At 43.2% G+C, this 16731-nt stretch overlaps 1 protein-coding gene across 1 annotated transcript in view; it reads left to right on the top strand.

Annotated features, from left to right (window-relative positions):
* Positions 1-3335, top strand: part of SEZ6L (seizure related 6 homolog like) — a 214430-nt gene extending 211095 nt beyond the window's left edge. Inside the window, exons 16-17 of the mRNA XM_030915875.1 lie at positions 586-688; positions 3132-3335. Coding sequence (XP_030771735.1) covers positions 586-688; positions 3132-3161 — 133 coding nt within the window. The 3' untranslated portion in view covers positions 3162-3335. The remainder of the gene's footprint in view (positions 1-585; positions 689-3131) is intronic.
* The last annotated feature ends 13396 nt before the right edge of the window (positions 3336-16731 follow it).

Raw genomic sequence — 16731 nt, 5'->3', positions numbered from 1 at the left:
GCCTGGGCAATGGGCAATATAGTGAGATCTCGTCTCTTAAAAAAAAAACAAAAAACAAAAAATTAGCCAAATGTGGTGGTGCATGCAGGTAGAAGAACCACTTGAGCCCAGGAGGCAGAGGTTGCAGTGAGCCGACATGACACCACTGCACTACAACCTGGATGACAGAGCAAGACCCTGTCTCAAAACAAATAAATAAATAGGTGGTCAAGGAAGGCTGATCTAGGGCAATATGGCATACAGTAGGTGCTCAATAAATGCTCATCCTTGTTCTTGTTTCCCTTTGCATTCAAGAGGGACTTGAGTGACCTTCCAGGAGAAAACAAATCAAGCTCCGCCCCCTCCCTAGTAAGAGGGGGTCACAAGGCTTTGGTTCTCACTGCCTGGGTTGCAATTTGAGAGCAGTTATGATTTCTGCTTTCACCTCAGTAGGATTCTCGCCTGCGAAAGGCTGTTTGCACACATCCTCGTTGTCATTCACAGAGGTGCCGCTGCTCAGGAAGTGGCACCAACTGTTCCCGTTCAATATTGTAATGTGTCTCCTAGCTGGGGAGAAGTAACTTCTGTCTCCTTTCTCTCCCCTAGATGTCGCTACTATTCCAATCTCCGCCTGCCTCTGATGTACTCCCACCCCTACAGCCAGATCACCGTGGAAACCGAGTTTGACAACCCCATTTATGAGACAGGGGTGAGTTGATCTCTCTCGTCTCTTTCCAGTTCCCTCCCTCTTTGCTCTGAATTCACCAACAATAAGACAAAACATTTCATTTCCTATTGCGCACAGCCAGTGGTCCTGTCTTATCCCCACGAAGAGCCCTAAAGAGATAACTGCTGGGAGAACCCAGCTCTCTTTACAAGTGATTGGTGCTGAGGACGAGCCCAAGAGGCTGATTACTGTCAGCAGAACACCCACAGAAAAAAGAGGCTGCACTCAAGACCCACAGACAGCAGACCACCGGTGGTCTGGTGGCAACGTGCAGTATTCCCACACATCCCACTGGGCTCCACCCTTTGCTCAATGGCATGTGAAACATCCCTACACATTTGAGTGTCAGACCCTGTGTTAGGTGCTAGGAACATAGTCATGAACCCAAACAGACACAGATTCCACCATTAATGAGCTTACCGTCTTGTGAATTACTATTATCAATAATAATACATGTCATGTGCTGAGCACTTTAAATGCATAATCTCCTTGAATCCTTGCAGCTCTCTGCAATACGTTCCACAGTTATCTCTAATTGATTGATGAGGACATTGAGGTCCAGAGAGAGGAAAGAATAATTTAGCCAAGGTGGCGCACAGCCAGGATGCACAGCCTGAAGCCAGGATGCAAATTCAACCTGACACTCCTAATTGCCATGCTATCTTGCCTCCCTTGAACCTCCGACAATCCAATGTGCCCATGAATATTTTGATTACAACAAATAATACTTTTTAAGGACTATGAAAAAAATTGAACAGGGTTGCTAGGAGAATGTATAATGGGGACACTTGGAGTTGGGCAAGGCATTATTGAGAAAGTGAGAGTAAAGCTGAGACATGGGAAGTGGTTAGGGCTTGGACAGTGGGCTGAAGAGGATGTCAGACAGATGGGAGAGCATGTGCAAAGGTCCAGGGCATATGCGAGGAAGCAAAAGGCTGGTTATGAGTTTGCAAAATCATCATCCTTCAAATTCACTGTATAACGATGTGCAGCTATCTCCCAGTGTTTGGGGGGAATAAACCTGACTTGTTTCTTGTCCCACTAACCTTCCTTCACCTCCACTTCCTCTGATCTCCTGTGTTAGTTATCTATTGATGTGTAACAATATTACTGCAAACTTAGGGGCCTAAATTAACAACACACATTTATTATCTCATAGTTTCTATAAGTCAGGAAGCCAGGCACAGCTTAGCTGGACCGCCTGCTTTATGACTCACAGGCTACAAACAAGGCAGCAACTGGGCTGCAGTCTCATCTGAGGCTCAACCAGGGAAGGATCCACTTCTAAACTCACATGGTTGTTGGCAGCATTCAGTTCCTTGCAGGTTGTTAGAATGAGGGCCTCAATTTCTTTGAGCTGTCTTCTAGGGGCCACCCTCAGTTTCTTCCATTTGGGCCTCTCCATAGAGCATCTCATGACATAGCAGCTGGCTTCTTCAAAGTCAGCAAGAGAGAGTCATCTTGCAAGATAGAAGTCATAAGCTTGTGTCATGCAAACATGGAAGTGACATCCTACCACCTGTGTATTCTCCTAGTTAGAATCAAGTCTCTACCCACCCTTAAAAGAAGAGGACCACACAAAGGCATGAGCCCCAGGAGGTGGGGATCATGGAGACCACCTTGAGGCCTGCCCACCACACCCCATGTACCATGAAGCATAGATGTGATTGCATATCTGTGTTGGCTGAATGTGAGCTGGAGACTTCTGTTAAAGTATGTAACAGTGACAACGTCCAGGGCTGAGCCTGTGACTTCTTCTATCTCCTTGCTCCTTGTTCCTGGGGCTTGGAATACATTACTCACACTCCATAAATACTGAAGAAATCCAACTACCCACATGTTGTAGTCATTTCATATGGCAATGGTAGATCAGGGCATATGTTGTTTTGCATTCTATGTAGCTTGCTTTGAAATCATGGGAAAAGGTCAGACTGAAATAAAGAATTTTAGAGACTAGACATTATGAATACTTATTAGTAGAGTGTATCCGTGACCTAGAGCTATAGTAATGCTGAGTAACAAACATCTCCGAACTCAATGGCTTAATGCCACAAGCATTCATTTGCTCATCAGTCTGTGGGTCAGCGTTTTAGCTGGGTGGTAATCCTGACATTGTCTGGTTGATGGCTGGGTGACTCAGCTCTGCTTTGTGTGTCTTTCATTTTCCTGCAGCAACTAAAGCCTAGCTTATGGTGATGACAGATGGGCAGGATGTGAGCAGAAACATACAAGTATGTTTCAAGCAGCTGTTGTACCCCATTTCCTTATAACCCATTGGCAAAAGCAAGTCAGGGTCAGAGTGAGAGGGCACTGCAAAGTCACGACCAAGGGCATGGACATACGGAGGTGCCAAGAACTGCATCCCCCTATGTATATCACTCTACCACACAAGGGTTTGACAAATCTGTGCTTCTCTCTCTTGCAGGAAACCAGAGAGTATGAGGTTTCTATCTAAAGAGAGCTACACTTGAGAAGGGGACTTGTGAACCTCAGCCACAATCTCCTCGAGACGTTCATCCAGAGATCATGTGGCATTTGATTGAAACCCCAGAATGTTGACTGTCTTTTCTTTAGACTCTTTATTGAAGGTTTACTGTTTTCTTCCCTGTATTTATTATATTTAAAAGTGAAATAGGTGTGGGTTTGGATGTTTTGCGGCCTCAGCAAAATTCATGTTACAGCCTCAATTCTGAAGGCAGGTGGAAGACTTGCAAAGTGGCAAATCGCAGCAGCAAAAACACAAAACAACAGATGGAGTTTCTCCCATCAGCAATGCCATGCTAAGGCTGCATCGAATTGCATGCATCTTTGGGAACCATGCCCATGGTGTTTTCAGTACAAATCTAAGTCCCAAGATTAGGTTGGAAAAGGGTATTTCTTGTTGGCTTAGTTTGGGTTGGAATTTAGCATGGGTACTTAAACCCATTTGGGGAACTGTGCTCCAAAACAAATTCTGTGTCCTCTCTTTCCATTCTACCAACTTCTGAAAGGTTTTACCACATCCCCTCCTTCTCACGGTTCTTCTGAAGGTAGCAAAGGTGTTACATAAACCTTGTCTTTTACCACTCTGGCCTTGTTGGACAGTGACAAAACAAGAAAACGTTTTCTTTCTAAAAAGGTGATAAATGACCAAAGGGAATTTTTCAGAGAAAAAATGAGAGGTTTGAGAGTTCCAATGAAGAATTGGGTGAGGGGGATCATTGGGTAAGGGAAGTGGGTTAATAAAATGTTCTGTTCTTTGACACTCTTTCAACGATGAAAGAGCACGTAATTTATGCTACAAGTACCAGAATCGATCACCATGTTCAGCAAGCCACTCTCAAGCTGTGGTAATAAACACACAGGCTTAGAAGGCACCGGCGGCCCCACTCATACAGTGACAAGGATTTGTGATGGGAAAAAGGAGGTGCTATGTTTGGAAATCCAGGGGTGAGCTCTGTTTTCTCCTGGGGTTCTGGAATATCTCTCAGCTCTCAAAACAGAGGAGACTCAAGTGCACGGATTCTCTACAAGGTGTCATCTTCGAATATACTTGCCATCAAGTATTTCAGGGGGCGGGAGGTCCTGTGAGAAGAATCTATTTTTCTATTCTCTGAAGCTGTCTGAATGTTGGGGGATGGTGTGAATGCTGACTGAGGAGCTGCAGAGAACAGGGGCAGGGGATTTTAAATCACAGCAAACCGTCCAGTGGAATCCCGTATCATCTGACGTGAACGTCAATGAAGACAGAGAGAGGAATGTCATCCAGAAAGGATTCCATAGCCCCACATCTAATCACATGGGCATTCCTCCTATTTTATCAGGGTCTGTTTTCCCCCAACCCAGTGAGGCTGGTGCATGTGTGACTCTTTGAAAAATTCTTTTCTAAATACAGGAATAAAGAGAAGGTGGAGGGTGCGGGTGCATGGAAGAAATACTATGTGTAAAGCAGACTCACTTTCCTGGGACCGGTGACAGTCAATGGCTTGGACAGGCACACGGGCTCAGTGGCATTTGGAACTCTCTTTGGTGCCTCCCATTCTCTCTGGAATTGTTTCAAGTCTGCTGGTTTTCAAACAAGAAAAGATCTTTCTAGCCGTAGGGAGAATGGTGGGGAGTCTATGTGTTGGTGGTTACATTCAAAACATCTTAAGCAAGATAGTGAAAGTTGGTTTTATGCACACAGGTACTCTCCTTGCCAGCAGGAACTCAGACCTCAATCTTGGGGTCTAAGACCAGAATATTTTCCTTCTGCCAGAAAAGAATCTTGCATATATACTCCTGAAGGCATGCTTGTGTGGTCCACGGCAAGAAATAGCTAAAGGCTGTTTTCCAGGACCCAAAGCCCCATTTAATGCAAGAACCAGAGAAGTGTTGCAGGCCATTAGTGAACAATGTCATGTTTGGAGAAAGATAACAAGAAAAATAATGTAATCTTTCCTTAAAAGGCAGAACCCAATCCATTTTATTTGATGCTTAGTCTAACCCTAAACCTGGATCACCTGGAATGAAGAACTCTGTTAATAATATTTGATTTTAGAACATATTATGGTTATGTGAAAACTAAACATTTGCCTTTTATAAAGACTGACAAAATATAAATCTTTATTCTAACCCTATCCCCAAAACTAGCCAGGCCACACCCCAGGTGTTCTTATTCGCTATTGGAAAGATAGAAAAGGCATTGGGTTTTTTGTTTTTTTGTTGTTGTTGCTGTCATTGTTGTTTTTTTCAGGAGACCAGTGTCTCAGTTCTGTCTTAGTAGTACCGCACCTGTAACCATGTTTTAAAAGTTTGTTTTAGCCTAGAGACGGATCATACGAGTTCAACGATGTACAGTGTGATTGAAAAGACAGGTTGGCGTCTATTTTTCTTTTTAAAATATCTGAATGTGTATTTGTAATATGTAAAGGTAAAAAAACAATAGTGCCAAAAATGTGCAAGGCATCTCATTACAGTTCATATACGTCTGTTTTTATAAGATCAATATTAAAACCCATTGGGATTAAATATTTTTGAATAGGATACACTCTTGAGAAACTCGAGAATGGACTGAGCCTTCCTACAAGCCACTCTTTGTTTTTAAAACAGTGGGGAAATACGTTTACAGAGATTGTGAGCTTCAGAGAATGCATGTGATGGCGTGTATTACATGCTAATTCATATAAGCTGTATCTGTCAGCTACCACCCTGTGCTTTAAAAATGCACACACTCGACCCTCTTTAGCTTGAAGCTCAGCTTTTTGCTTTTTTTTTTTTTTTTTTAAGAATTATTTAGCTAACATAAGTATTCTGATCGCTACCTGATGGCCATTCTTAGTTAGTTTCATAGATGTGCTTTAACTATGATCTTTTGAAGCTCACCCCTTGGAGAGCCTATAGAACCTCAGGCTGATAGCTTTGAAAACTGCCAAACAGCCCAGAAGGAAGCAAAGCATCTGCATAATCAGGAAGGTTGTGTAAGAAGTAGGGATTTGGCAAATATGTGGGTAGCTTTAGGCTGAGGCATGGGCCTCAGGCAAAAATGCCCTTTGAGTGAATCCAAAGGGCATGACCTTCCTATGTCCTTGACTAGGCATGATGGGTCATTTGAGGTCAGATATTATTTGAGTTGTTCAGCACCCCCAAAGGTAGGCTTTCTCCTGGGAAATCTTCATTTCCATTTTATCGCCAAACAGAATAAAAAGCAAAACAAACTTTCTAAGCTAAAATAATGAAATTAAGTCATTTTCCACTTTGTATATATTGATGCTAATAAAACCGATGAAAAAGACTCAAGTGTGTGGGATTTTTGTTACAGACACTTCAGGACGGCACCAAATGGAATGTTTCCAGTTTCTGGGGATTGGGTTGGGGTAATACCTACTGATACTTTGGATGCTAAGATAGGACATCCCACTCTGGAATGGTTCTGGGACCTTCAAGGGATGTTTGGGACAAGATGGGTTTGACGGCACTGCCATCATCAGATGTTCCACCATCCTCCCTGTCTTAGCTCAGCCTGTCAAAAGAAAATACTAGATGGATTAAACAACAGAAACCTATTTCTAAAAGTTCTAGAGACTGAGAAGCCCAAGATCAGGGTACCAGCCAATTCAGTTCCTGGTGAGAGCTCTCTTCCTGGCTTATAGATGACCTTTTTGCTGTGTCTTCACACAGTGGAGGGAAGGGAAAAGGCAGGAAGGAGGGGAGGAGAGGAAGAGAAAGAGGGAGAGGCAGCTCTTCCTCTTCTTAAAAAGCCACAGTCTTATCAAATGAGGTCCAATGCTTATGACCTTATTTAGCTTTAATTTCCTGCTAATGGTCTTATCTCCAACTACGGTCACATTGGGGGTTAGAGCTTTAACATATGAATTTTGGAGAGACACAGCTGTCTATAGCATTGCACGCGTGGCACCCCCAAAATGTATGTCCTTCTTGCACTGCAAAATACGTTTCCTGCACTCCAACAGCCTCCAAAGTCTTAACTCATAACACCATCGACTCGTCTAAAGTCTCATCTAAATATCATTTAAATCAGGTATGAGTGAGAACCAAGGCATGATTTATCCTGAGGCAAACTGCTCTCTATCTGTACATCTGTGAACGCACACAAGTTATGTGCTTCCAAAACACAATGGGGGTACAGCCATAGGATAGACATTGCTATACCAAAAGGGAGAAATAAGGAAGGAGAATAATAAGAAAGAACAATAAGAAAGAAATAAGAAAGGAGTGTCGGGTTTCAAGCAAGTACAAAACCTAGCAAGGCAAATTCCATTAGATCTCAAGACTTGAGAATAAGCTTCTTTGGTTTGATGCTCTGCCCTAAAGGCCCACTGAGGTGGCAGCATCACCTCCACAGCTCTTTCAAGCTTCCTTGTTCACACAGCTTTCTTCAGAGAGCAGTCCACCCCTGAGGCACTGGATGGGATTGTCCTGGCTGAAACCAGAGACAAAGCCCTGCCCTTGGAAACAGAGGAGAAAACACCTTGGTTCTGGGGCCTATGGTGGCAGTGGCACCCCTGATGATTCTTTAATCACCTTCTGCTTCATTCTTAGCACACATTCGTAGCTGATGGCTCTATGGTTCGGTCCTGTAGATTCCAAGAAGGTTGAGAGTTATCCTTCGTTCTGTCCTGCTTTCCCTACCCACTTTAGTTCAAACTGGCAGTGTCTTCACTTGTATAATCCCATTCCTGGATTCTGCCAAGATAGCTGATGAAGTGCATGAGATGTACTCATGATCTCTATTGTTCAAATTTTTATTTTTATTTTTTACAGGGACAGGGTCTCACTATGTTGCCCAGGCTGGTCTCAAACTCCTGGGCTAAAGTGATCCCCTCACCTCAGCCTCCCAAAGTGCTGGGATTACAGGCATGAGCCGCCATTCCTGGCCTCATGATCTCTTCACCACGTGATTGTTCAGACACATTCTCAGTGTTTTCTTCAGAACAAGCTTTCTAATTTTTTTTTTTTTTTTTTGCAATAGGGAAAGGCTGAAATTTTGCAAAATCTTCAAGTTCTGCTTCCTTTTTGCTTAATTGTTTTTTTCTGACAACCAAAACGAGTGACAGAGGCAGGTGTCTCAATCAGTCGAGGTTTATGGAGCCAGCTGAAGGATGCACCCAGGAAAGATGTGAGTCACAGACACATCTGTGGCTGTATTTTTCAGAGATGTTCTTAAAAGGTTTAGTAGTTCTACATTTTCCTTAAAAGGAAGGAGGGGGCAATGAGGTAAATGATTACATAGCTGAGAGACTTTAGTTAGTACCCCCAAAATTTACATTTTACATAAGATAAGATGAATGAAGATAAAAGGAACAGAGGAAGCAGACATCTCAGGGAGGGGTGAAGAAACGATTAATCTCATCTTTGTTCTGTACCTGGGGAAATAAGCTAGTTATCTACATTATCAGTGTAGAGTCTTTTGAAAGGGGTGGTTTCTGTTTAGCCCTTAGAGAAGAAAGATTGATGGCAACTGTTGAGGGCAAGGGGATAATGAGGTGTTTCTGACCTCCATCCCATCATGGCCAGAAACTCAGCTTCAGTTTCTCTGGGGTCTCCTTGGCCAAGAGGAAATTCATTCCGTCAGTTGGGAGCTGAGAATTCTATTGTTATTTCTCACTTTTTTTGTTTGTTTGTTTTGTTTTGTTTTGTTTTGTTTTTTGTTTGAGACAGAGTCTCAGTCTATTGCCCAGGCTGGAGTGCAGTGGCACAATCTTGGCTCACCGCAACCTCTGCCTCCCAGGGTCAAACAATTCTTCTGCCTCAGCCTCCCAAGTAGCTGGGATTACAGGTGCATGCCACCACGCCCAGCTAATATTTGTATTTTAGTAGAGACAGGGTTTCAACATGTTGGCCAGTCTGGTCTGAAATTCCTGACCTCAGGTGATCCACCTGCCTCAGCCTCCAAAAGTGCTGGGATTATAGGCGTGACTTCTCACTTCTTTAATTAATCTCCCTCCTTTCACATTTTACTATAAGCAGTCAGGAGGAACCAAGCCACTCCTTCAACACTTTGCTTCGGAATCTCTTCAGCTAAATATAGCAATTCCCTCTTACCTGTGGGCAGTACCTTCCAAGATGCCCAGTGTATGCCTGAAACCACAGATAGTACTGAACTCTATATATACTATGTTTTTTCTTTTTTTTTTTTTTTTTTTTTTTTTTGAGACGGAGTCTCGCTCTGTCGCCCAGGCTGGAGTGCAGTGGCCGTATCTCAGCTCACTGCAAGCTCCGCCTCCCGGGTTTACGACATTCTCCTGCCTCAGCCTCCCGAGTAGCTGGGACTACAGGCGCCCGCCTCGTCGCCCGGCTAGTTTTTTGTATTTTTAAGTAGAGACAGGGTTTCACCGTATTAGCCAGGATGGAACTATGTTTTTTCATATACATACATATCTATGATAAAGTCTAACTTATAAATTAGGTACGTAAAGAGATGAAGAATAATATTAAAATAGAAAAATTATAACAATATACCAGCATCACTACTCTTGAACTTTGGGGTTATTATTAAATAAAGTAAAAGTTACTTGAACACAAACCCTGAAATACCACAATAGTCCATCTAACAACCAAGATGGCTACTAAGTGATGGGCAGGTAGGTAGCATAGACAGCACGGGCATGCTAGGCAAAGGGGTGATTCATGTCCCAGGCGGGACAAAGTGAGATGGTGCAAGATTTTATCATGCTACTCAGAAAAACGGGGCTCAATGTAAAACTTATGAATTGTTTACTTCTGGAATTTTTTTTTTTTTTTTTTTTTTTTTTTTTTGAGACACAGTTTTTGCTCTGTTGCCCAGGCTGGAATGCAATGGCGCAATCTCAGCTCCCTGCAACCTCTGCCTCCGGAGTTCAGGTGATTCTCCTGCCTTAGCCTTGCGAGTAGTCGGGATTACAGGTGCCTGCCACCATGCTCAGCTCATTTTTGTATGTTTAGTAGAGACGAGACTTCAATTTTTTGGCCAGGCTGGTCTCGAACTCTTGACCTCAGTCAACCACTGGCCTCGGCCTCCCAAAGTGCTAGGATTATAGGCGTGAGCCACTGCAGTCAGCCTGTTTCTGAAATTTTCCATTTAAGATTTTCAGATGGCAGTTGACCTTGGGTAACTAAAATGTAGAAAGCAAAACCATAGATAAGCAAGAACTACTGTCTCCAGTTTCATTGTTCACAAATTCTACCTTCCATAAAACACTAGGAGGAAGTTCAGCTAAGTTCTTTTTCACTTACAACTGGGACTGCCTTAATTCCACTTTCAAATCACATGTTTCTAATTTCTGTCTGAGACCTCAGCAGACCAGAATGAACTGTTTTTTGTTTTTTTGTTTTTTGGGGTTTTTTTGTTTGTTTTTTTGTTTTTTTCTTGAGACAAGGTCTCACTCTGTTACCAGGCTAGAGTGCAATGAAGTGATCACAACTTACTGCAGCCCAGACCTCCTGGGCTCAGTTGATCCTCCTACCTCAGCCTCCCAAATAGCTGGGATCACAGGCATGCACCACCACACCCAGTTAAGTTTTGTGTTTTTTGTAGAAATGGGGTTTCACCACATTGCCCAGGCTGGTCTCGAACTCCTGGGCTCAAGTAATCCACTCTCCTCAGCCTCCCAAAGTGCAGGATGACATTTAATGTTCATATCTCTACCAACATTCTGTTCATGGCAATGTAGGTTAGCATGCAACTCAAAACCCTTCCAGCCTCTACTCATTACCCAGTTCCAAAGCCACTTCCACAGGAAACAAAACTAATAAAGTGAGTGTGTGTGTGTGGAGAGGCAGAGAGAGAGAGATTATAAGGAATTAGGTCATGCTATTATGGAGACTGAGAAGTCCCAAGATCTGCAGCCAGGAAGCTGGAAACCCAGGAAGCTGATACGTAGTTCCAGTCCAAGTCCTAAGGCCTGAGACCTAGAAGAACCAATGATGTAAGTTCCCATCTGGAAGCCAGCAGGCATAAGACACAAGAAGAACAGATACTTACATTCAAATCCAAAGGTCATGAAAGAATGATGTCCTGGCTCAAAGCAGTCAGGCAGGAGGGGTTCCCTCTTACTGATGGGAGGGTCAGCCTTTGGGTTATATTCAGACCTTCAACTGATGGGATGAGCATTCTATATTAGGAAGGGCAATCTGCTTTACTTAGTCTACCAATTCAAATGCTAATTTTATCCCAAAACACCCTCATAAGGACACTCAGAATAATGTCTGACCAAATAGCTGGACATCCCATCACTGAGTCAAACTGAAAAAAAATAACTGTCACACTCCCAAAGCCCTATAAATGCAAGGTGACCGCTCTAATGAGCTATGGTGTCCATGCTAAAGTCTTGCAATGACATTGCTATTTCTCAGAGAGAAACAGAAGAATGTTTCCACAACTCTTAAGATATAGACATATTTGACTTACCCTCACATCTTAGGTTGGGCTCCCCCAGAAGCAAAGCTTCAGATCAAAATTCAAGAGCAAATAATGTATTTGCTAGGCAATTCCACAGAGTACCAGTAGAGGAGTGGTAAAGTGAGACTAGAAAGGAAAATAAGCCAATACAAAGTGCATTGGTCAAGCAAGTTACTCCTGGAGACAACTGGGAATCAGTCGTGCTGGATAATTCTGTGAGATGGTGAAGAAAAAGATTCAGGGTTGTTCCCTCTGAGCAGTGAGGGAGCTGGGGTATTTATCCACCAGTTCCCAACTGTCACAGATTCAATTGTTTCTGGGAGGCATTAACTCCTAGGCACCTCTGGGTTTCCTTGTGCTTAGAGAAAGAGAGTTATCTATGCCTGCAGGTAGAAAGCATCAAGTAGAGTTCATGGAAAAGCGACTGCCAGAGGAATATGGGCAAAGCACCTACAGCATCTTTTACGCCTACTTATTGCTCAAGTCAATCATCAATCAATTCATCAACAAATATTTTTAGCACCTAAAAATGCAGCTTATTGTGATGCCAACACCTTGGTAACTTGGTCAAATGTGGGAAAGCCTAAAAATGTAAGTAAATGTGGGATTGAAATTTAAAAGACTAAAGATGTCATTCAACCTGAGAAAGCTGACTGAACAAAAAAAGAAAGAAAGAAAGAAAGAAAGCCTAAAGATTTCAATCAAAGTAATTTTATCTAAAATTAACCCTTCCCCTTCTGATGATAATAATGTCTTTCAATTAAAATACAGGTTTAAACAGTGTTTTCAAAAGAAGGCACACTAACTCATTTCTTTGTTTTGTTTTTTAATTCTTTTTTCTTTTGCTCATTTCTTAAAAAAAAAAAAAAAAGTCCCTATTTTTTTTTTTTTTTTTTTTTTTTTGAGATGGAGTCTCGCTCTGTCTACAGCCCAGGCTGGAGTGCAGTGGCCGGATCTCAGCTCACTGCAAGCTCCGCCTCCCAGGTTTACACCATTCTCCTGCCTCAGCCTCCCGGGTAGCTGGGACTACAGGCGCCCGCCACCACGCCCGGCTAGTTTTTTGTATTTTTTAGTAGAGACGGGGTTTCACCGTGTTAGCCAAGATGGTCTCGATCTCCTGACCTCGTGATCCACCCGTCTCGGCCTCTCAAAGTGCTGGGATTACAGGCTTGAGCCACCGCGCCCGGCCAAAAGTCCCTAATGTTTAGAAATTTTTCAATTGACATTTTCGAAACCAGTGTTTCCAACTCAGTAATAAAATTTGAGATGAAAAAAACAAAATTCTCGCATCAGCAATTTGTGTTTTTAAGAGCTTGTATCTTTCCTCAAAAAAGAAAAAAATCTGAGTGGCAAAATTCTGGTTAGTTTTGCGTTCATGTTTCATTATATCACCTCTAACACTAATGGGACCAAAAATGTTAGCTAGGAGGGAATTGTAAGAGGATGAAAATGAGGCTATTAGAGACCAGGAAAGGATGGATGAAAGATCTCAACAAAAGGGAGTGGTAGTCTTCAGTCTTGATGAGGTTACATTTTGTCTTTGTCTTCTATAAATGCTTACCCTTAAAACAGGCAAAATAGGCGTGTTAAGAAGGAAAAAGGCCGGGCGTGGTGACTCGTTCCTGTAATCCTGGCGCTTTGGGAGGCCCAGGTGGGTGGATCACCTGAGGTCAGGAATTCAAGACCAGCCTGGCCAACATGGTGAAACTCCATCTCTACTAAAAATACAAAAATTAGCCAGGCATGGTGGTAGGCACCTGTAATCCCAGCTACTCGGGGGAGGCTGAGGCAGGAGAATCGCTTGAACCCAGGAGGTAGAGGTTGCAGTGAGCTGAGATCACACCACTGCACTCCAGCCTGGGCAACAAGAGTGAGACTCCCTCTCAAAAATAAATAAATAAATGAAAATAAAAAGGAAGGAAAGAAATTGATAGTATACGTAATACCAAAGTGTTGGAACATGACGTGGTAAAACAGTGGCTGTTGGTGAGGTCAGCAGGGAGAAAACATAGAATTACAAGGATTTTAATTGTGCTTAAAATTTTTTTTGATTAAACCGCTTCTACTCTGGGCAGAGAGAGTCTACCCTGTGCACTTCTTTTTTGTTTTTTGTTTTGAGACAGGGTCTCACTCTGTCACCCAGGCAGGAGTGTAGTGGCGCAATCTCGGCTCACTGCAGCCTCCGCCTCTTGGGTTCAAGTGATTCTCTTGCCTCAGCCTCCCGAGTAGCTGGACTCCAGGCACCTGTCACCATGCCCAGCTCAGCTAATTTTTGTTTTGGGGGGTTTTGTTGTTGTTGTTGTTTGTTTGTTTTGTAGAGATAGGGTTTCACCATATTGCCCAGGCTGATCTTGAATTCCTGAGCTCAAATGATCCACGTGCCTCAGCCTCCCAAAGTGCTGGGATTACAGGCACGAGCCACTGCACCTGGCCCCACTTCTTTCTTGTATAGCTTTCTGTAGGATAGAGAGTTTTTTTAAACGAGGGTTTGCAGGTAACCCAAGAGTTTTATAACTGCCTCTTGATCTACCCTTTATAAATTGGAAGTCTATTCACATGACAGACACAGATTTGCAGTGTAAGATAAGTGTGTGTTTTTTCGTTCTGTTTTTTCAAAAGCCTACAGCACCTGTAGGCTTTTGTATTCCCAGGCGGTCTCCCATCCAAGATACTAAGTAGACCTGATCCTGCTTAGCTTCCAAGATCAGACAAGATTGGGCACATTTACAGTGGCAAGACCCTGTGGACAAGTATATGTTTTCATGCCATGATACTGCATGAGAATTAATTCATCATTGTTTGTTTCCTCACAGATTGTTTCCTAAATCTACAAAAAAGTTGAATTGACAGTATAAAACAAGGCTTTGATTACAGTAGTGTAGGGAAAAGAAAGAGAGATCAGACTGTTACTGTGTCTATATAGAAAGAAGTAGACATAAGAGACTCCATTTTGTTCTGTATTTGAGATGCTGTTAATCTGTGACCCTACCCCCAACCTTGTCCTTGCAAGAGACATGTGCTGTGGTGACTCAAGGTTTAACAGATTTTGGGCTGTGCAGGGTGTACTTTGTTAAACACAGTATGCTTGTTAAACACAGAAGGCAGTATGCTTGTGAAAAGTCATCACCATTCTCTTAATCTCAAGTACCCAGGGACACATATACTGCCAAAGGTCTCAGGGACCTCTGCCTAGGAAAGCTAGATATTGTCCAAGGTTTCTCCCCATGTGATAGTCTGAAATATGGCCTCGTGAGAAGGGAAAGACCTGATCGTCCCCGAGCCTGACACCCGTGAAGGGTCTGTGCTGAGGAGGGTTAGTATAAGAGGAAGGAAGGCCTCTTGGCAGTTGAGATAGAGAAAAGCATCTGTCTCCTGCCCGTCCCTGGGCAATGGAACATCTCGGTGTAAAACCCGATTGTATGTTCTGTTTACTGAAAAAGGAGAAAACCGCCTTAGGGCTGAAGGTGGGACGTGCTAGCGGCAATGCTGCTCTTTATGCACTAAAAAGGTTTGTGGAGATGTTTGCATGTGCATATTTAGGCACAGCAGTTTTCCTTAAACTTATTCATGTCACAAAGATCTTTATTCATATGTCTTACTGCTGACCTTCTGCCTATAATGATCCTATTATCCTGCCACTTCCCTTTTTCTAAGATGGTAAAGATAATGATCAATAAATACGGAGGGAACTCAGAGACCAGTGCCAGCGTGGGTCCTCTGTATGCTGAGCGCCAGTCCCCTGGGCCCACTGTTTTTTTCTCTATACTTTGTCTCTGTGTCTCATTTCTTTTCTCAAGTCTCTCGTTCCACCTAACGAGAAACGTCCACAGGTGTGGAGGGGCAGGCCACCCCTTCAAGTAGTGTCCCCTACCATCCTTAAGCAACAGAGAAAATGCCTTTGGGGTGACTTTCCTTGGCCGTAATATACCCAAGTACCATCAAATGTTTCCTACACATTACATAGGATTTAGAGTCAGCCATCAAAAAGATCACATTACAGCCTTTCCAGAAGGTGACGTGAGGTAGACAAAACTGATGTCTTTTTAGTTCATGTTTTCTCTCAGGCCTGTATCCATTTGACAAACCAATCTCCCGATGATGCTTAGAAGAAAGGACAGAAGAAAAATCTTGATGGGAATTAGAGCGACACAGCCCAAAGAAAACAATTTGGCCAAGCGGTGGCACCAAAATTGCCTTCAAGTTCAATCTGTTCCCCAGCAATTGGGCAGAGGACCAAGGGGTGAAAAATAAGAAAGACAGTTCCATCTACAGCCTTTCCTCTGGCGTTAAATGCAGCAAAATATTCAGCACACACACACACATACACAAAGAATAGAAAAACTAGCTGTGATGTTTTGTGACTGTATTGGTTATGAAATAGAGATCAGTAACAATATCCGCATCTCTCTCTTGAGCCTGGTAATGCCAAGTTCCCATAAGGGGTCAGAATCGTATTTATTCATTCAGAAATTGCTTATTGGATATTTACCTCCAGTTGCAACAGAAAAGGCTCAAGAAACCATTACTTCCACCCAACCCTGAGAACAAGTCAGTTAAGCTTTAAAAAAAAAAAAAAAAAAGATTTTAAAAAAAACCCCAAAGCTGTCAGAGATCCGGGGATACAAATACACCCAAATTCTTAAATTCCAGAAAGAGATGAGCCCTTCTTGAGAGATAAGAATTTCCATGGCTGTCTTAATCTCTGGGGGCACTGGGGAAAAGTAAGACGATGAAGAGCTGACTTTTTTCAATTTTTTTTTTTTTTTTTTGAGACGGAGTCTTGCTCTGTCGCCCAGGCTGGAGTGCGGTGGCTGGATCTCAGCTCACTGCAAGCTCCGCCTCCCGGGTTTACGTCATTCTCCTGCCTCAGCCTCCCGAGTAGCTGGGAATACAGGCGTCCGCCACCGCGCCCGGCTAGTTTTTTGTATTTTTTTTAGTAGAGACGGGGTTTCACCGTGTTAGCCAGGATGGTCTCGATCTCCTGACCTCGTGATCCGCCCGTCTCGGCCTCCCAAAGTGCTGGGACTACAGGCTTGAGCCACCGTGCCCGGCCCTTTTTTCAAATTTTTAATGGCCGCTTGGGAATTCCAAGAAGCCCCAGCCATAAAGGGAGTCAGTGCCCATCCTTCAACTGTATCCCACAGTGCTCCCATTGAACATCCTGGCC

The sequence above is a fragment of the Rhinopithecus roxellana genome, chromosome 13, assembly GCF_007565055.1.
Source record: "Rhinopithecus roxellana isolate Shanxi Qingling chromosome 13, ASM756505v1, whole genome shotgun sequence".
Classification (NCBI taxonomy): Eukaryota; Metazoa; Chordata; class Mammalia; order Primates; family Cercopithecidae; genus Rhinopithecus; species Rhinopithecus roxellana.
This window is presented reverse-complemented; position numbering and strand designations above follow the sequence as displayed.